Source organism: Aquarana catesbeiana, linkage group LG12, assembly GCF_042186555.1.
Source record: "Aquarana catesbeiana isolate 2022-GZ linkage group LG12, ASM4218655v1, whole genome shotgun sequence".
NCBI lineage: Eukaryota > Metazoa > Chordata > Amphibia > Anura > Ranidae > Aquarana > Aquarana catesbeiana.
The window spans coordinates 183,887,760-183,908,527 of NC_133335.1; the positions used below are offsets into that span (position 1 = coordinate 183,887,760).

Here is a 20,768-nt window from a genome sequence, read left to right on the forward strand (position 1 = left end):
TAGCGGTTTTACACTATGGAGCTTGTTGGGGTGTTTTTTTTTTTTTTTTTTGTTTTTTCCCCATGCTATTTTGATTATAGTGTGAGATCCTGTCTGCTGGTATTAATGTGGCATGGGTGGCAATCCTGTTGATTTATCTTTCTGCTGGAGGTGGACCTATTAACCCTTAGAGGTGCAAAATGCTTGTATGACCATTCTAATCTTTGGTCATGCATATCTGCTATATCTATTATTTAATTTTTTTTAAGCACATTGAAACACTTAAGAAGAATATTTGCACTTCTTTTATTGGTCAATTTTTGAGTATTTATTTGGACTCATTGTTACCTTATTTTCATATTTATTTATTTTCTTGAATATTTGTTTGTTTATGTCATGTTACAGTTTTTTATGATTAGCGCGGCACAACACATTTAAGGTTTACTAAGGCCTCCTGCACAGGGGCATATTAAAATACTTCTATCTAAGCTGGATCTTTCTGCCAGAAGATGCAGGAAAATCAAGTGTAAAAAAATTACACGCGTTTACAGGCATATGGTGTTGAGTTAAAGCTCATTTTACTGGCCAGATTATTGGTTTATCAATGGCCACATGAGGACTTTAATGTTTGGTGGCCATTAACTTCACATGCAAATGGAGGAAATTCAAAGCTGGATACACAAAGCTAGATAGGTCTTTGCTTACTGCATATGACATGCTATTTACAAGTATTCTTACTGTTACAGAGGCTCTCATCACTGGGTACCCGTCACCAAGAGGCTGTTTGGTGGGCAGATCGTTGGACAAGCTCTGGTGGCAGCTGCCAGTTCAGTCCCGGAGGAAGAAAACGTCCACTCCTTACACTGCTACTTCGTACGAGCAGGTATTATGAACAACGCTTCAACGTTCTCCTCTGTGGGCACACATGATCTAAAACCACTTTACAATAAACCTAATGGCAGAGCCCTTGGGCACTATAAAGAAAATAAATGAAAGAATAGCTCAAGAAGCAGCATTTGTATGTAACAAAATTACACTACAGAAACTACAATCCCCTCTGTGTGTAAAAATAAATAAATAAATAAATAAAAATACTGGGGATTTATTTACCAAAACTGGAGAGTGCAAACTCTGTTGCAGCTCTGCATAAAAAACAATCCGCTTCCAGGTTCATTTGTCAAAGCTTAGTGATTGTAAAGTTGTGTTATTTTTAAAGGAAAAAAAAAAAACATGTTATACTTGCCTGCCCTGTGCAGTGGATTTGCACAGAGCAGCCTAGATCCTCTTCTTCTCAGGTCCCACTTCTGTGCTCCTGGCCCCTCCCTCCTGTTGCGTGCCCCAACAGCAAGCAGCTTGCTATGGGGGGCAGCTGAGCTGCAGCTCTGTGTGGTGTGCGCGCTCTCCCTCTCTTTGGTTAACTGACTTTGACAACAGCAAAAGCCAATGGCGCCACTGCTGTGTCTCAGCCAGTCAGGAGGGAGAGTCCCGGACAGGCAAGACACTCGTGGAAACCGCTGGATAGAGATGGGGCTCAGGTAAGTAAATGGGGGGGGGGGGGGGGGTGCTGCACACAGAAGGCTTTTTATCTTAATGCATTAAGATAAAAAAAAACTTTCTGACTTTAAAACTCCTGTAATGGAACAAGCTGAAGTTAGAAGCTGATTAGCTACCATGCACAGCTGCACCAGCGTTTGCACACTGCAGTTTTAGTAAATCCACCCCATGGTGTCTGGGTCTGCATTGCTAAGGCCTTGTATACACAGGTGGTACAATCAACCGTAGTTTGACCGCCCATCTAAAACATAACATGGAGCCATGCACATGCCATGGCAAGTTTGCACATTTTTGGTAAAATATAAAAGACCAGGTTGCATTGAGTAAATGGATACCCAACATGTCAAACCTTAAATTTTGTGTGTGCCCGTGAAATTATTATCACAAGATTTATATAGCGCTGACAGTTTGTGCAGCCCTTTACTACATGGGGGCAGACAGTACGATTACAATACAGGAGGATTCAGAGGGCCTACTCATTATAATCGTAAAAATGGCGACATATTTCAGTACCCTATATTTTCAAAGTTCTTGTGCTAGAACTATTGCTCTCACTCCGGCAAGCATGGCGATAAGTAACGTGTATCACAATTGCCGTTTTCCCATGTAGGCGCCCCCCCTGACGCATGCGTTTGTGTATATGTGGGGGTGCTTAACTTTTTTTTTTTTTTTTAATTTCTTTCATTACATAGGGGACAAAGTGATGCTTTTTAGGTCACAGGTTCTCTTTAATGAGACATGCAGGGTCTAAAAGACCTCCTCTGGGCTCCACTGAATGTATTGCAATGCCATGTCGGATGGAAAACGGATGTACACTGACAAATCGTCAGGTTTTTTATCTGTTTTTGCATTGGTAGTGGATGTAAAAAGAAAAAAAAAAATGACAAACTGATACTATTTTTTGACGTGACTGAACTGATTAAATGAATGATCCGCATGTGTCAAAGGGGCTTTAGACCCCATAAACACTATTAGATTTTCTGCAGATTTTTGTCTTCGATTTACCAAAACCATGTAGTGCAAGGGCCTGCCTGATTGCATACAAATTTAAACTCTTAAAGTTTGACCTCATATTACATATTATATATTATATATTTTTGTAAATCTGAAGGGGGAGAAAAAAAAAAATCTACAGAAAATTGGATAGTGTGTACCCAGCTTTAGTGTTTTGTGGTGGAATCTGATATGTTGTCGTAATTTAGCACCTTGTATTAGAGCAGTGTGCAGGCTTACCGCACTGTACTTTGCTCTGAACTTTATCAGGTTCATGTGTAACAATCGCCTTGACATTTCCTCCAGTTATGACCATGTAATGTGTTTATATGGCTGTGACCATTGAGCTGTAATATAATTGACTCCTTGTTTTTGTAATTCCAGCATTGATTCAGCTTGTTAATATAGATGTAAACCCTACTGAGAAATTGAATAACATATTTTAAAGTGGTTGTAAACCTCAGAAAAAGCATATCCCTGTCTAGTGTGTACTTGTCTCAATCCAGAGCACTAAGTGGCATTTCTGTCTGTTGCTTCATTCCTCTATCAGCATAAATCACTTCTGACAAGTTTTTCTGACACCAAGAGAAAAATGGTGACAGGGGCAGGATCTCCAGCAGATTGACAGCCTCAGCTCTCTCTGTGTGTGTGTGTGTGTGTGTGTGTGTGTGTGTGTTTGTCGTCCCTTCTCTCCAATCAGCTCTCAGAGCTGAGCTTTGCAGAGTAACTTCAGCTCTCTGCCCCTCCTTCTTTTTTTAAACTGACAAGCTTTATGAATTCAGAACTTTGAACAAACGCTCAAAGAGAAGGCTGCAGATAGACAGGTAAAGCTTATGTAGGACAATTTGTTTCACCTGTGTACCACCTGAGGCCAGTCACTTTCTTGGGTATATGTAAGGATTTAACAACTTTAACTGGTTCCAGACCAGCCACCGCAGTTATACTGTGGCAGGTTGGCCCGGCTGTGCGAACCGTTGTAGCTATAAGCTGCCTTGATCAGATTTGCTTCAGAACTGATCAATCCCCAGGCCCAGCCCAATGGTATCTGGCCTGGACCTGCTGTTCGGTCCTGGCGAATGAAATCCTTCCCCTGCATGCGTAAGTGTAAACACAGCAGGGGAAGTGATGTCATCTCTCCTCGTGGAACTCTTTTCCGTTCCAGAGAGGGGAGAGGAGACCTCTCACAGTAAGTGCACCAACACTACACTATCACCAGTTCATGTAGGTACACTTGTCGCCCTCCCAGTTAACCCCTTCACCCCCATCACTGTCACCCAGTGCAGTGTTCATGGTTTTTTTTTTTTTTTTTTGATTAGTAACAAAAATCAGTGTTGGGGTACTTGGTGGTAGGCCCACATAGGTCTAGGGACCCCCCTAATAAAGGTTTAACCCCTTGATCACCCCCTGTCACCAGTGATCACTGTATTAGTGACACGGGTGATGCTAGTTAATTTTTTTATAGCGTCAGGGCACCCGCCGTATATTGCCTAAATAAAGGTTTAACCCCCTGATCACCCAGCAAGTGATATCAGTTTTTAGTGTCAATTAGGGTCTGCATCGCCCCAGGCAGCATCAGATTAGTGCCAGTAGCGCTAACACCCATGCACCATGCACCTCCCTTAGTAGTACTGTATAATGTCTGAACGGATTGAGGTCTGATGAGATCTATACTAGCATCCCCAGCAGTTTAGGGTTCCCAAAAACGCAGTGTAATGCTGCGTACACACGAGCGGACTTTCCGGCAAACTTTTCCGGTGTACCCGAGTCTGTCGGACAATTCGATCGTGTGTGTGGGCTCCAGCGGACTTTTTTTTTTTTTTCTCAAAAGTTTGCCGGACTTAGATTTGAAACATGTTTCAAATCTATCCGACGGACTCGAGTCCGGTCGAAAAGTCCGCTCGTCTGTATGCTAGTTCGGACAAAAAGCCACGCTAGGCCAGCTATTGGCTACTGGCTATGAACTTCCTTGTTTTAGTCCGGTCGTACATCATCACGTACGAATTCGTTGGACTTTGGTTGATTGTGTGTAGGCAAGTCCGTTCATTCAAAAAGTCCGCCGGGCAAAGTCTGCCGTAAAGTCCGCTTGTGTGTACGCGGCATTAGCGGTATCAGCCCAGATACCTGCTAGCACCTGTCACTTACAAAAACACTAAACGCATAACTGCAGCATTCGCAGAGTCAGGCCTGTTCCCTGTGAACACAGATTTTTTTCTGAAGCAGTCGCTGACCATCAGGAGCTCTTCTTCTTTCCTTTTTTTTTTTTTTCCTCCTGTGAGTCTCACTACTGTACCAGTAAATTTAGAGACCAAAATTTCAAATCGAAGGTACAGCAGTGAAGAGGCCTACACGTTTTTGAGCATGATGGATAGTGAAGAGGAAGTCGCTCATCTGTCAGATTCAGGCTCAGAATATGAACCAGTAGACAGCAGCAGCACCCTGACAGATGGCTCTGACGATGGAGTAGTGGTCCCTGCCAAGGTCAGGCGTACCCGACCCCATTCTCCTGCTGTCGTTGAGGTGCAAGGGCAGGGCTCTCGTATGGAGCAGAGAGCCAGTACTAGTGCCACTCATCCTTCTGGTGAACTGGCAACCACCAGCGGCCTAGTACATCCTGGTCGTACATCCAGCACTGCAGTAACACTTGGTGACGTGGCGAGTCCCATAAGTGCAGTTCAAGCTGGTGAGGTGGCTAGCACGATTAGTGGCCTTTGCCAGAGATTGGAGACCTATTACTGTCTCCGAATTTAAGACCTTCCTGGGCCTATCTCTCCTCATGGGCATAACTAAAAACAGTGAGTTGCGGTCATATTGGTCCACTGACCCAATTCACCATATGCCCGTGTTCCCTGCCTCCATGGCCAGGACACGATACAAGCAGATCTTGCAGTTCATGCACTTCAATGATCGTGAACTCTGTCATCCTCGTGGTGACCCTGGATTTGATCGGCTCCATAAAATTCGGCCCCTCGTAAACCACTTCAACCAACAGTTTGCAGCCTTGTTTACTCCCAATCAAGTTGTTGAGTCCCTGATTAAGTTTTCTGGCCACTTGTCTATCAAACAGTATCTTCCCAGCAAGCGTGCCAGATATGGGGTCAAGTTGTATAAGCTCTGTGACAGGGAAACAGGCTATACATGTAGTTTTATGGTTTACGAGGGAAAAGATAGTCACGTGGAGCCGGAGAACTGCCCAGACTACATAGGGCGCGCTGGTAAGATTGTGTGGGACTTGGTGTCACCCTTATTCGGAAAGGGGTACCACTTGTACGTGGACAATTATTACACGAGCTGCCACTTTTTAGTCACCTTTTTTGATTATGGAATTGGCGCATGTGGCACCGTGCGAACTAATCGCCAGGGCTTCCCCCAAAGGCTTGTAGAATTCTGACTTAGATGGGGGGAGAGAGCCTGCTTGAAGTGTAATAATTTGTTAGCAGTGAAGTGGAGGGATTCATGGAATGTTTTTTTGTTCTGTCCTCCCTTCACGCAAATACGAGTGTCCAAATTCCTACAGCGACTGGTGTGGAGAAACCCCTCTGTGTCCACGAATACAACCTTAACATGGGAGAGGTGGACCTCAACGACCAGCTGTTGGCGCCGTACCTAATTGCCCATAAGGCCAGATGCTGGTACAAAAAAGTATCTGTATACTTACCGTATATACTCGAGTATAAGCCGAGGCACCTAATTTACCACAAAAAACTGGGAAAACCTATTGACTCAAGTATAAGCCGAGGGTGAGAAATACAGCAGCTACTGTAAGTGGAAAAGAGGGTCAACAATGCCCATCTGCAGTTGCATACCTCACTGTGTCCATTGCATCCTTCCTGTGCCGATCTGCAAGCTCTCTGTGGGGTTTGCCATTTTAAATGTAGTGGTGAGCGGTCGGGATGTCCCACTGATCGTTCAACATACCTGATCAGTGTGTCATGCAGGTCAGACGGCGGTCATTCCAGTGTACAAAAACCGCGCCTCCTCCTCGTCCTCGTCTGTGATAGGCAGACCACTGTTTCCCAGCAGTCAGTGTTCAGCCTATCACGGACATCCTCTCATCCTCGTCCATGGGATGAGGATGAGAGGACGTCCGTGATAGGCTGAACACTGACTGCTGGGAAAACTGAGTGTTCTGCCTATCGGACGAGGAGGAGGCGCGGCTCTTGTACACTGGAATGGCCGCCGTCTGACCTCCATGACACGCTGATTAGGTAGGCAGGCAGCAGTGACTCGAGTATAAGCCGAGGGGGGGCACTTTCAGCACAAAAAAATGTGCTGAAAAACTCGGCTTATACTCGCGTATATACGGTATTTCAATTGGCTCTGCTGAATGCTTTTGTGCTATACAAAGCTTCCTAAAATTCCAGGAAGAGATCGTCGCAGCCCTTCTGTTTCCAGATGGTGCTATGGCCCACCTTACCAACGCAAATGCAGTGAGCTGGCTGCATGAGAGGCATTTTCCTTTTGTCCTCCCTGGTACCCCTACCCAAAAAACACCCCAAAGAAGATGTTGTGTCTGCAGAAAACACGGATTTAGGCATGACAACCGCTTTTATTGTCCCTCCTGTCCTGACCACACTAGTCTCTGCATCGGCGACTGTTTCAAACGCTACCACACACTAGTGGAGTATTAGCATAGGGTACAGCAAAACACAGTCCTAGGGCACACTAACACAGGGTCTTGAAAGATGAGATGGCCATCACATTTTGAGAGACCCTAATCTGCAACGTTCAGTTTAGTTTTTATAGAAGTGGAAAAAGTACAAATAAAAAAGCCAAAAATAGTCAGAGTCTCTCTCCCTCTCCCTCTCCCACATTCAAATCGTACCGCCCTTCCCATCCACTGCAGGTGTCAGTGCAATCTTAATGACATCCCAAACGCAGGTCTCAAATGCAGTGTTTGCCTTCACCGGATCACATGGTACAAAAGTACTATGCAATCCGGTTGCATTGTGGTTCCAAAGTTGGTACATGCATGACTTTGGTGTGATGCATGTGAATTAAACAGGAATGCGGTGTGGTTCCCGTGTGGTTAATAATGTGAACTGAAGATAACATTAATTGGTTACATCTTCTATGAGATGTTAGAGATTAGGCCCACGTTTACTTTAAATAGGCTACATTATACTAATTTATACTGTGTTACATGTGTCCAGTAAGGTCTAAAGAGGAACTAAGATTTCCAGCTTGGGGCTACGTTTAGTTGTACTTTGCCTGTACATCTCTTACTGAATTTACAGCTCTGATCTTATTGCATCAATCCCTAGGGGACCCTGATATTCCAGTCTTGTACCAAGTGGAGAGGACAAGAGATGGCCGAAGTTTCAGTGTTCGATCTGTAAAAGCCATACAGCATGGCGTCCCAATCTTGACATGTCAGACTTCCTTTCATCGCAACCAGGAGAGCCCTTTGAAGCACCAGTATACAATGCCAACGGTTCCCTTCCCAGAGGATCTGCTCTCCCGACAGGAACTCATACACAAATACTTAAAGTAAGCATGGGTTTTGGTGAAATGGAGGAGATGGAGGTTTAACCCTTTAAAGTTCATAGGCAGTAGCCCTACACCCTTTTTACGTAGTGCAATAAAGCACCATGACATATGTAAAACTACTCCTGTGGAAAATGTATGTGACTGGGCATGTGTGTCCACATTCCAGGGACCAGGCCATTTTGGAACAGCTATGGGACCAGTTCACAAAGGTAACTGACCGGAACTATTCTTGTTTGCAGTTGAATGAAATGAAAATTTAGTCACTTAGCTAAAAATAGAGCACTTTAGGCTGGTTTATAAACCAGTTGATTTAAGACCAGCTTCACACTGAGTCGCGTCAGCACTAAAGCGCCGCTCGTTTTAACGGTGCTGTTTAAGCGGCACTTTTCTGCCGCTAGTGGGCACTTTTAACACCCTGGGTAGGGCGTTTTGGGAGCGCTCCCAAACAGCCCCAAGATACTGCTTGCAGGACTTTTCCTAACATCCCGCAAGCACACCGCCCCAGTGTTAAATACACACTGAAATGAATGTGTGGCGGTTTTCAGGTTTTTTAGCGCTAGAAATGGCCTCTAACGGTATCCCAAAGTGGTTACATTTAAGGCATGCCGTGAAGGTCAACTGTCAGTTGCTTGTACTCTAATCTAAACCGTGAAGCCATTAAATTGCTGGTGTCATGACTGATCACATGTGCAGATCAGAGGCTAAGATGGCAGCTTCCTTGGCTATAAAATATAGGAGTTTTAATTCCACTTCAGGCTTTGTGAATTAAGTCTCTGATCACAGTGAGGTGCTTGAGTCCAAACATTTGCTGGCGATCACAAAACATGCGATCACATGTTGATGACCACACTTTTATTTTTTTTCTTCTTCATTTCTTGGCCTTTATAAGAAAGCTGGTGCCTTTTTAGACCAGGGAGAGTTGGTTAGTAGCTTCCTGATTTAATATGGTGGGAGAGTCCTTCTCCTCGTGGGTTGAATCTGGCCTGGTTTACCAAGCTTGTACCTGGTTGAATGCAGAGCTCTCCTTCACTTCCAACATCTTTCTGATTTTGAATGGGGCTGCATTTTTAGGCCAGGGTCTGGGAGACACAAAGGGCTCCTGGTGATTTGCCATCTCAGGGGTGCCGGAAAAACACTTTTGGGCTGCACTATTCCATCGGTGTTTCACTGGCACTAAATCATGTCACCTTATGCTTTTATTGCACTACACTTTTGGGCAAGCCTTTTGGCTATCAAGGGCAATTTGTTATACTGGCCGAAAGGCCCACTGTGTATTGCACATGCTTTCTTTTATTTCTTTTGGGTGTGTCACATATTTATTTCACAAGCACATAAACCTGCAGGTGTGGTGTCTTTTCAGAGACTGAGGGTGCATGTCATGAGGGCCTGCCCTGATGTTCGGGGTAGGTTCTGTGGTCTTTGGGTTTTTTGCCTCTCCCATCTAGAGAGGTCTCTCTCTGGCAGAGCCCCTCACCAAGTACTTGATGGACTGGCTTTGGCTGGTCCCTAAGGAGTGGGGTCTACCTTTCTTTGGCCTAGGTAGACCATGGTGTACCCTGCCTCTGTCAGGAGCTCTGCGCCCCAGGGGGTTCAGGATTAGAGGCCCTTTTCTCTTTGGAGGGATTGTACCATCTGTACAATTTTTTTTTTTTTTTTTCCCCTCCAAGCGTCTTCCAGGACAGCCCGTGAGGCTTAGGGCTCCTCCTACCAGGACAGGAAACACGTTGCCCCACCAGATAAAAGGGCGGTCTCCTCCGGACGGGGGGGGGGGGGGGTAACATGTTCCTGGAACCTGGTCCCCTAGGTCTAATGAGCAGGGTTTGTTTGGGGCATATCACTAACCTTTTCTCCTCTGTCAGAAGCAGCCTCCACTGGGGAAGTTTGCTGTGCTGCTGTCCCCTGTTTTTTTTTTTTTTTTTTTTTTTGCCTGGAGAGGGCCAGGGCCGGGCTGATGTCGGCTCCCAAATGCACAGTGCAAGGCACTAAGAGCTACAGGCAGAGCGGCTGTGTCCTTTCACCACTGACAGTGTGGCTGATACGTGCAGGGGAAAGAGGAAGCCACTGTGCTCGAGGGGGCGGAGCTACTGCGCTCCAAGCTGGCCCACAGAAAGTACCTAGAGAGGTCACTTCCGGGGCATATGACATCATCGGGCGCCGGAGACGCCGGTTCCAGTCTTCATAACGCTGCAAACGGGGGACGCTGGCTGCTGGTGTTTCTCGGTAAAGCAGCGAGGCTGTGGACGACCAAGAGGGGCAGGATGGATCCTTCGGCAGTACCTGCACAGGCAGTGGATGCGGTCCCCAACACCAGCACCTCACAGGTAAGCCTGGGGTGTTTTGTCACTCTTTTGCTATCCCTGTGAGTGTTCCCTCCCCCTCCCCTCTCTATAGTATTGGGTATAAGGGGACACATTTCCTCCCTCCTGCACGAGGTGTCATGGAGTGATTGGGTGGCTTATAATTACATTTTGGGTCATTTATTTTGTCTTGCAGACCAAGACTCAGGACAAGGCCCAAGCGCAGCCACCAAAAAAAGAAATGTGAGGTTTGCGCAAACAAATTGAGCTCCTCATGGAGCAAAGCAGTTTGTCGCACCTGTATAGAAGGCCTAGTAAAGGATGACCCGGTAGCCTCCTGTTAGAAGATGCTGACATCTGTTAGAGATGAGCTTGCGTCTACCTAGCTCATTTAAGACGCTAATTGACAAGTTTCAGACTCCAGCTGAGGGTCCGCCTTCAATTAGAGCTTCAGTCAGTAGCACTCCACAGCAAGCGGAGCGTGAAGACTCTGAAGATGACGTCAGATCTGCCCGTTCTCCGGAAGAATCAGGGTCAGAGCCCAGGGATAGAGAATCCTCAAGGGCTCAAGGTTTAAGTTATCTTTAGAAGATGTTGACTTATTAAAGGCTATCTATACAACACTTGAATTGAAAGAGGAGGAGGTACAATTATCTAAACATGATCTTATGTACAAGGGTTTGCATAAGAAGAAGTCTAGAGTTTTTCCAGTACATAGTTCCCTGATTGCTACTATCAAACTGGAGTGGGAAAATCCAGAGAAAACCTTTCTTTTCTGGTAACCTAAAAAGGAGGTTTCCTTTTGATAAGGACACAGCGCAGCCATGGAACAAAAATCCTAAGTTGGACGCACCTCTTTCAAAGGTTTAAAAAAACTTGGACCTAGCGTTTGACGATATGGGCACACTTAAGGACCCGATGGACAAAAGAGGGCATATCCTTCTCCACAGAGCCTGGGATTCAGCCATTGGAAACCTTAAAACAGCTCTGGCCTCCACATGTGTAGCCAGAAATCTGGAAGTATGGTTGACACAAATTCAAACACATCTGTCAGCAGGTATCTCTAGAAGTCCTTCCCTCTCCTTTTTCGTGCAGTGGGATTTTTGGCTGATTCTTCTGCGGAGTCGGTAAGAATGACAGCCAGGACTTCGGCCTTAGTGAATTCAGCCAGAAGAAGCCTATGGCTCAAAAGCCTCAAAGTTGCGCCTTTGTGGGCTTCCCTTAAAGGGTGATCATCTTTTTGGCCCAGGGCTGCAGGAGGCACTGGAACGCACAGCCGATAGAAAAAAGTTGTTTCCAGAGAAAAAGAGAAACCCGACAGCCAGAGTTTTTTTTTCGTGGCCAAGGTAGGCAGCAATGTCCTAGAGAAAAGGACAACAGGCCCAAAAAACATTGGACAGGGCACAAAGGCAGAGGTAAGGGGGGGGGGGAGTGGTCTTGTTTAATCCTCAACAACCCGCCAAGCCACAGTGACTTGTGTCCCCCAGTGGGAGGAAGATTGAGGGCCTTTCCTCCCCAAGATCGGGAGAAAGCGAAGGCTCTGGGTTTCCAAATTGGAGACTTATTAGATCAAAAAGTCCTGATCCCTGTTCCCCGGCCAGATCAGGACAAGGGGTTTTATCCCATATATTTGTCATCAAAAAGCTGTCAGGGAAGTATCGGCTTATCCAGAACCTCCGGTCTCTAAACCATTTAATCAGATACAAGCACTTCCATATGGAGACGGTGTTCACAATCAAAAACCTGCTTTACCCAAACTGCTTCATGGCCACTTTGGATTTGAGGGAGGCTTACCTACACATCCCTATCCATCCAGCCTTCCAAAGATTCTTGAGATTAGCAGTCAAGATGGGAACAGAGACTCGGCACTTTCAATTTCAAGCCCTCCCCTTCGGTCTGTCTGCATTTTTACAAAGGTGTTGGGGGAAGCGCTGGCTCCGCTAAGGTTAAAGGTGATAACTATTATCCCTTACCTGGACGACCTCCTTGTGGTAGCAGAGTCATACCAAAAGTTATTAGCGGATCTCCAGTCTGTGCAAAACTTCCTGCAGTCCCTAGGCTGGTTGAGAAACGTAAAGAAGTCGTCTTTAATTCCAGCCCAGAAGGTGACATATCTGGGATACGACTTTTGCTCGGTAGACCAAAAAGTTTTTCTTCCTCAGGAGAAAATTACAAAAACGATCCAAACTATGTCAGCGTTACAGACCAACCAGTCTGTCTCGCTGAGACAGGTTTCGAGAGCAGTGAGTCTGATGACCTCATGCTTTCCCGCAGTATCATTGTTAAGATTTCATCAACGTCCATTTCAACTGTTTCTATTAAGGAACTGGGACAGAGACGCAAGGTCCCTGGAATCAAGGGTCCAGTTACCCGCCAGGGTAAAGAGAAGCTTGTGGTGGTGGAGGACAAACCTGAACCTAACAAGAGGTCTCCCATGATCCATTCCTATATGCCAAAGGATCACTATGGATGCAAGTTCCTGGGGATAGAGGGGGCCCACCTCAGCAATGCAGTGGCACAAGGAGAGTGGTCCTCGAGGGAAGCAAGAGCTTCATCCAATCAGAGAGCTGCTAGCAGTTCAGAAAGCCTTGCAGTCATTTCAGACAGAAATCAAGGGCCACAATCAAAATTCTATCCGACAATATCGCGACAGTCGCGTACCTCAACAAATGGAGGCACGAGAAGCAGGATACTTCAATCAATCTATTGCCCAGGAGATTTTATCATGGGCTAGAAAGGAATCTAGCTTTAATTACAGCTGTGCACATGAAGAGGACACAATTGTCTGGCAGATTTATGTCAGCCGCTACCGGGTAGATCGAGACAACTGGTCCCTTCATCCCGAAGTCTTTTCGGATCGCACCAACAGACGGGGATGTCCTGAAGCGGTTCTGTTCGCGAATCAGAACAACCGCAAGACAAAGGTTATTTTCCATGAACCCAGCAGATCAATCATTGGGGATTGATGCTCTGGCGAATCCATGGCCATTCGGCCTCTGTTACTCATTCCCGCCAATCAGACTTATTCCGGAAGTCCTCCAGAAGTTTATTCTAGAAGAAACTGATCTTATCCTAATCGCCCCTTTCTGGCCCAAGAGGCCATGGTTTTCCCTGCTACAGACTCTGATCTCGGAGCCTCCGCTGAGTCTTCCGAAGAGAGAAGACTTGCTATCGCAGGGTCCAGTGTCACACCCACAGGTGGTTTCCTTAAGCTTGACGGCTTGGTATCTGAAGAAAAGATACTGAGCGCCCAAGGGTTCTCTTACAAGGTAGTCAAGACCCTGGTAAATTGCAGAAAACCAGTCACTAGAGCCATATATTCCAAGGTATGGGAAAAATTTAACTCATGGTTATCTGAAAATTAAAGTAACTAATGATATTCCTTCAATTTTGGAATTTTATCAAGAGGGTGTCGACAAAGGTCTTTCTGTTTAGTACCTTAAAGATACAGGTGGCAGCTATCAGTGGTTTCCTCCAGTTTTCTCTCCTGGAAAATCCCACTATAGCCAGATTTTTCAAATCCAATCTCTAGGGCTAGACCAGTAGTGGTGAGAAGTTGTCCAACTTGGGACCTGTCCCTGGTACTTCAAACTCTGGTTAAATTTCCTTTTTGAGCCTCTTGAGGATATTTCAGTTAAGTTACTTACATTAAAAACTCTTTTTCTTGTAGCTGTTACCTCAGCTCCTAGAGTAAGTGAGTTGCAGGCCCTATCAGTGAGGGAGCCTTTCCTCACAATTTTTGAGGATCGAGTTGTTTTAAGAACCGATCCAGGTTTTTTGCCCAAGGTGGCCAGTATGAATCCTTCTCACTTCTAAAAAAAAAAAAAAACTAAACTTTCTTTCTTGGTCGCCCTGAGGTGAACTGCAAAAGGTTGGCAGTACAATGTCCTGGGATCGGTGGAATGTACTGGCCACCTTGGGCAAAAAACCTGGATCAGTTCTTAAAACAACTCGATCCTCAAAAATCGTGAGGAAAGGCTCCGTCACTGATAGGGCCTGCAACTCACTTACCCTACGAGCTGAGGTAACAGCTACAAGAAAAATAGTTTTTAATGTAAGCACTTAACTGAAATATCCTCAAGAGGCTGAAAAGGAAATTCAACCAGAGTTTGAAGTACAAGGGACAGGTCCCAAGTTGGACAACTTCTCACCACTACTGGTCTGGCCCTAGAAATTGATTTGAAAAATCTGGCTATAGTGGGATTTTTCAGGAGAGAAAACTGGAGGAAAACACTGATAGCTGCTACCTGTACCTTTTTTAAGGTACTAACAGAAAGACCTTTGTCGACACCCTCTTGATAAAATTCCAAAATTGAAGGAATATCATGAGTTAATCTTTGATTTTCAGATAACCACGAGTTAAATCTTTTCCAAACCTTGGAATATATGGCTCTAGTGACTGGTTTTCTGCAATTTACCAGGCTCTTGACTACCTTGTCAGAGAACCCCTGGGCGCTCAGTATCTTTTCTTCAGATACCAGGCCGTCAAGCTTAAGGAAACCACCTGTGAGTGTGACACTGGACCCTGCGATAGTAAGTCCTTCTCTCTTTTGTTACTGCGCACTCAACTAGAGCCTTGTCTACGTCTTGGGCTGAGAGGGCTGGTGCCTCACCGGAACAAATTTGCAGGGCTGCCACATGATCCAGTTATTCGACCTTCATTAAACATTATCGCCTGGATCACCTATCGGCTCAGGAGCAGGCGTTTGGTCGTAAGGTCCTTCAGGCAGTTGTCCCTCCCTAGACTGGTAAGTTCTGGCTTATCATCTCATGAGCTGACCTGGAAGACGCTTGGAGAAAAGCTTAGTTAGACTTACCGGTAACTGAGAGTCTTCCAGGACAGCCGGATTCCCACCCGATTTTGTCTGAAGTTGTGTGTATTATGCATATGTTTTGCAGGGACGTCCTACGGTTCTTGAGAAGACTGACATGCGACCTGGAGGACAGCCCTTTTATTTGGTGGGGGTAACATGTTTCCTGTCCTGGTAGGGGGAGCCCTAGGTCTCATGGCCTGGCCTGTCCTGAAAGACTTTCAGAAAAGGAGTTACCGGTAAGTCTAACTCAGCTATTTTGTGCTTTGATTTCACAGTTCACATTTTTTGTTCACATGGGCTCAACAAAGCACCTACCCGAGGCGCTTCAAAAATTGTCATAGTACCATGCCACAATTTTTGCTTCTGTCTTTCTTTTAAGGAGCAGAGCACAACATTCCTACAACCTGCTGGAACACTTTAAAAATTGGCTGTCATTTAAAGTAGAGCTAAACCTAATTTTTTATTTTTTATTATTTTTTTTTTTTGTTTGCCAACAGGCAGGCCCTTTATTGCAGAAGAGACGAGCAACGTATCTTTCGCAACAAAATAAACCTACCTGCCCCTTTGCAATCCTCTGCATAATGTAAACTGAGCTGTGCATGTGCATCTCTGCTTACATTTCTAGCATAGTGCCAGCTGGCTGGGATTAATGACTCCTGCACATGTGCGGGAGTGATGTCTTCATGTACCAGCCAGTCAAGGTGCACCTGGAAAAAGCTGGGGACCTTTGGAGCACAAATATTGCTGCCTTTTTTTTTTAGTTTCACTTTAAAGGAGACCCATGAACACATTAAATGTATTTTACCATTAAAAAAAAAAATGTTTAATCTGGAGGGGAAGGAAGCAGAGGGGGGAGTAAGTTCATTCCATGGATGAAGGCCTGCTTTAAATAATAGTTTTGCTTTTTACTATACATGATTTATTCATTTTTGTCCTTTTACAGACTCCTAATAGGACAAACTTATTAGGACCCATTCTCATTTGTATTGATAACCAATGCTGTGCTTGCACTGATCTGTGATGAAGTTCCTCCTGGCTATCAACAGAGGGCGCCCTTTGCTAATATGAGTCTGTTTCTATGTTGGGATGAATGTGCATACTGTTTCTGTCATAATTTCAGTATGATGCTGCAGGCCTCACCATCGGAAGCTCCACAATAAATGCATTTAAATTCTAACTAAACAATATGTATTTTGCTAAAGCTCTGTGTAACACATACATTTCTTTTTCTGTTAAAGATTGGCTCCACTTCTTCCCACCCTTCTTACCCCCTTTTTTTTTTTTTTTTTTTTTTTTTTTTTTTTTTTCTCCTCCTACCCTGATAAGTTTTTACACATACTGCTAATCTAATCCAGCCTTGTTTAGCCACCTAATATAAGAAGTCCATGAATAAGGACAATAATTTTTTTTATTAGTATTCGTCAGGATTTATATAGCAGAAGTTTGTACCGCACTTTACAAAATAAAGGGAAACCGTACAGTTACAATGCAATTCAAGGCAAGAGTTAGGAGGACCCTGCTCGAGAGAGTTTACAATCTGAAAGACTTATGGCAGGACCACCAGGTATTTCTCTTTAACAAATTTTGCAGATTTATTAAGATTGAAAAAAGAACTTTTGAAATGACATTAACGTTGTAAGATTTGCATGATACTATTTGGGGTTAGATCTACTTCCCTTGTCCATGAAAAAAATGGCCCTGAAAAATAAATAAATAAATGCACCGCCAGTTAATAGAAATTTTGCATTTATTACATTTTTGCACTGCAGAGCATTGCGACAGTGATCACTTCATCTCTGGTGAAATGCACAAGCTCCTGCATTACTAACCGCACAGGACCCTTTTTGAAACTGCACCGCGGCCACCCTGGACATGTGTGAACCAGCTCTATTGAGAGACGGTCACATTCTCATATCATGGGAATTGGATTCAATTTTAAAACTCATCCAATTCGCATATATGTAAACCCAGCCTAAGGGTGTAGGCCAAAAATAAAAAAATGAGGCTTAGGCTACATACAGGTCAGAGGCTGACAATGTACGCTTAGTCAACGGGAGCCCTTTAAACTCGGCAAAAGGACAGGTGGGATCAGCCTGTTGGATAAACTAGGGTATCTGTATCATTGTGCTCTTCTGTCCTGTGGAGGACCGCAGAATTGTGAGCTTATGTCCAGTGGAAGAAAGAAGTAAAGTAGAAGTAGAAGGATCTGCTACTCCTTTTTTCGGTTTTGCTGAAGGTAGTCTTTGCTTGCACAGTTTGTGGTTATGTGCTCCATTGCTCAGGTTTGTCACAGCTTTCCCTAAAGCTGGACTCTGGGGAAAAAAAGGGGGTTAGCTGCTTATTGGGCTTAGGGGTTGGAGAATAGGCTGTAATACTCGCCTTAGTTATTTATGATGGCAGGCTTACCACCTCTCTTCCACACTCCATGCTATGGGTGGGCCCTCACATTACTCATGTACGATTGCAAAACTATTAGTTCTGAATAGTATGTGTTGATGTAAAAGTGTGACCGCCGGCTAAAGCACTGAAGAGACAGAGCTTTAAGGGATCAGTTGCACAGTGTGGAGGAAGCCTGCCAAAGCCAGGAATAAGGTAAGTGCCACAGCTTATTCTTCTACCATCTAGATTTAGAGAAGTACAGCCAAAGCTTGGCTGTACTTCTCCTCCTATGGGTCACAGAAGTGCAGTTTGTTCTGCACTCTTGTAACCCGTTTTCAGCAGACAGCGGCTGAAGCCTGCTGTCGGCTGACGTAACAAAGCCGTTGTAGGCTCGGGAAAGATCTTGCCCATATGGTCAGGATCCACCCAAATGCCTGGACCGCCACCCGGCTCAGCCTTCCAGTGACAGAACTGACAGTCATCAGCTCTCTGCTCAGGCAGCTCCAAGCCGAGCAATTGTTTGGTGTTTGATCGCTCGTTTCTCAGCCTTAGATCTGGTGGGGGACCAACCTCCACCTAGATAAGTATGATTTTAAATGAAAAAAAAAAAACATTTCTGTATTAACAAGCATTTAATTCGTGCAGGGAAGCCCCACTGCAAGGGTAGTGGTGTGTGGGTTATTATTATTAATTTTTTTTTTTTTTTTTTTTCCTGGTACCAGGAGTGGGGCTTAAAATAAACACTCAAGGATTTGCTTTTCTGTACCCACCCCCCCACCACCTACTTAAAAAGTCTTATTGAAGGCACAATGGCCTTTATGCAGTAGCCTAACATGCTCCTGTGAGCTAGAGCTTTCCTGTCTGCAGGGGTTTTGAGCTGTACTCGATTGAAGAGCTCTAGCTCTGACTTACAGGGAGGCATGCCAGACCATCATGACACACCACTGCTTCCACAAAGAGCTGCTTTTCTCTGCAGCATTATAGGAGGAGACAGCCTATTTTACAGGGGCTGCTTTACCAGCTAAATAAACTGCAAAACTGTGACCACTTGCCATTTTATTTGCACCTGGAATTTATTGACTGTGTTTTATAGAATAAATCAATTAATTGGGCTTTAAATGTCGCTGTAGAATCACGTGTGTTTTTTTTTTTTTTTGTTTTTTTTTGTTTTTTTGTTCTCCTCAAACAGGAATCCTAAGCTGGTGGAAAAGCATAGACAAGGCTTAACTAAAATTCTGGCACAGGATGTCCCAATTGAGATCAAACCTGTAAATCCACCCGACATGTATGAGCGGGAGCCACAAGAGCCGCGACAGATGTTCTGGGTACGAGCCAAGGGTGTTATAGGTAATGGCAGCATATCTACGGCATTGTCTAAAATGCCTCATGATTTCCAAATGTTGTGACATACAGAGCCGCATGCATAAATAGGGGAAAGGAAAATGCCTTTGTCTGAAGCAACTAGCCAGTGCTTTATTCCATTTTCTAAGTACATTGGAAAAAAACTGCTGGAATCTGAAGATGGCTTCTAACACTTACAGGCATGGTAAACCTTCCTACCTGCATAATATATGCAATGATCATGTCGTTTTATGGTGTCATTTGTTGCCCACACACTCTGTAGTAAAGTAAACCTTCATATTCTTGTGGCAGTAGTTTGTGTAGAAATATGAGGCATGTGACATGGCACTGCAAAGGTTAATGCATTAACCTCTGCCTGTAATGTGAGAACTGACATTTCTTGTAAAGAAACTACATATCCCACAGTCTGTCAACTGCTGGTGCAGGTGAGAGCTACACAATAATTGAATTGGACGCAGACACAAGCAGGCAGAGCATTCAGACACAGAGCTCACTTTGTTTTGAGATGTATTTTATTATATTAGCAGTCCCACCTTTGCGATGTGACACAAAATGGCTGTCTTGTTCCTTTGGTGCATATAGAAAAGTTAGCAGTACATGGACATAAAGGAATCAGTCAGCCAGAACGTGATCCTGAGGGGTTATAACTACAGGCAGTCCCAGGATTAAGAACAAGATGGGTTCTGTAGTATTGTTCTGTTGAATGTGCATGTAAGGTGGAACAACTCCAGACAAAAAATTATTTTTGTTTTGAATAGCATAGGGAAGGGTTAACTGGCCATGCAGTGATGTGGGATTGCTGCCAGGTCCGCCAGACAGCAGGTGGCTGCATGTGGTGAGCAACAAGATGGCCACCCAGCGGCTTCCGGGACCAACATGACGTCATGCTGTCTACGTTCTTAAAGGAAAAGCTGCTATCGGCTGATGTCAGAGATGGTCCAGGCTCGGAAAAGATCCCGACCATATGGTCGGGATCAGCCCACATGCCTGGACTGGCACCCGGCTCAGCCTCTCAGTGAATCACTGAGAGCCTGAGCCAGCCGCTCCCGCCCTCTCCACAGCCCAGCGCTCCAGTAAGCGCTGGAGGGGCAGAGCAGACAGCAGTCACTTGGTCTGCTCAGGGAGCTCTGAGAACAGATTGCTCGGCGGTGTTTGAACGCTCAGGTCTCAACCTTATGCCCTGTACACAGTCGGATTTTCCGACGGAAAATGTGCGATCGGAGCTTGTTGTTGGAAATTCCGACCGTGTGGGTTCCATCAGACTTTTTCCATCGGAATTTCCGACACACAAAGTTTGAGAGCAGGCTATAAAATTTTCCGACAACAAAATCCGTTTGCATAAATTCTGACCGTGTGTGGACAATTCCGACGCACAAACTGCCACGCATGCTCAGAATAGATTAAGAGACGAAAGCTATTGGCTACTGCCCCGTTTATAGTCCCGACGTAGGGGTTTTACGTCGCTGCGTTCAGAACGATCGGATTTTCCAACAACTTTGTGCGACCGTGTGTATGCAAGACAAGTTTGACCCAACATCCGTCGGAAAAAATCCATGGATTTTGTTGTCGGAATGTCCGATCAATGTCCGACCGCGTGTATGAGCCATTAGAGCTGGCGGGGGACAGATGCAGCATCAGACCGATTCTGCATCCACCTAGGTAAGTATGATTCTAAAATTTCCCATGCTTCTCTTAAAGTATGAGTCTTATGTAAGTCAGATGTTTGTAACTCGGACTGCCGGTATACTAATACCTAGTTAACCACTTAACTTCAGCCCCAGAAGATTTGGCTGCTCAATGACCGGACATTTTTTGCACTGCATTGTTTTAACTGACAATTGCGCAGTCGTGCGACGCTGTACCCAAACAAAATTGACTTTTTTTTTTCCCCACAAATAGAGCT

At 45.0% G+C, this 20,768-nt stretch overlaps 1 protein-coding gene across 1 annotated transcript in view; it reads left to right on the forward strand.

Annotated features, from left to right (window-relative positions):
• The window catches only part of ACOT8 (acyl-CoA thioesterase 8), a 29,606-nt gene that overhangs the window by 5,098 nt on the left and 3,740 nt on the right, over window positions 1-20,768 (forward strand). Inside the window, exons 2-4 of the mRNA XM_073606281.1 lie at window positions 726-862; window positions 7,788-8,013; window positions 18,693-18,850. Of these exons, the coding sequence (XP_073462382.1) occupies window positions 726-862; window positions 7,788-8,013; window positions 18,693-18,850 (521 nt within the window). The remainder of the gene's footprint in view (window positions 1-725; window positions 863-7,787; window positions 8,014-18,692; window positions 18,851-20,768) is intronic.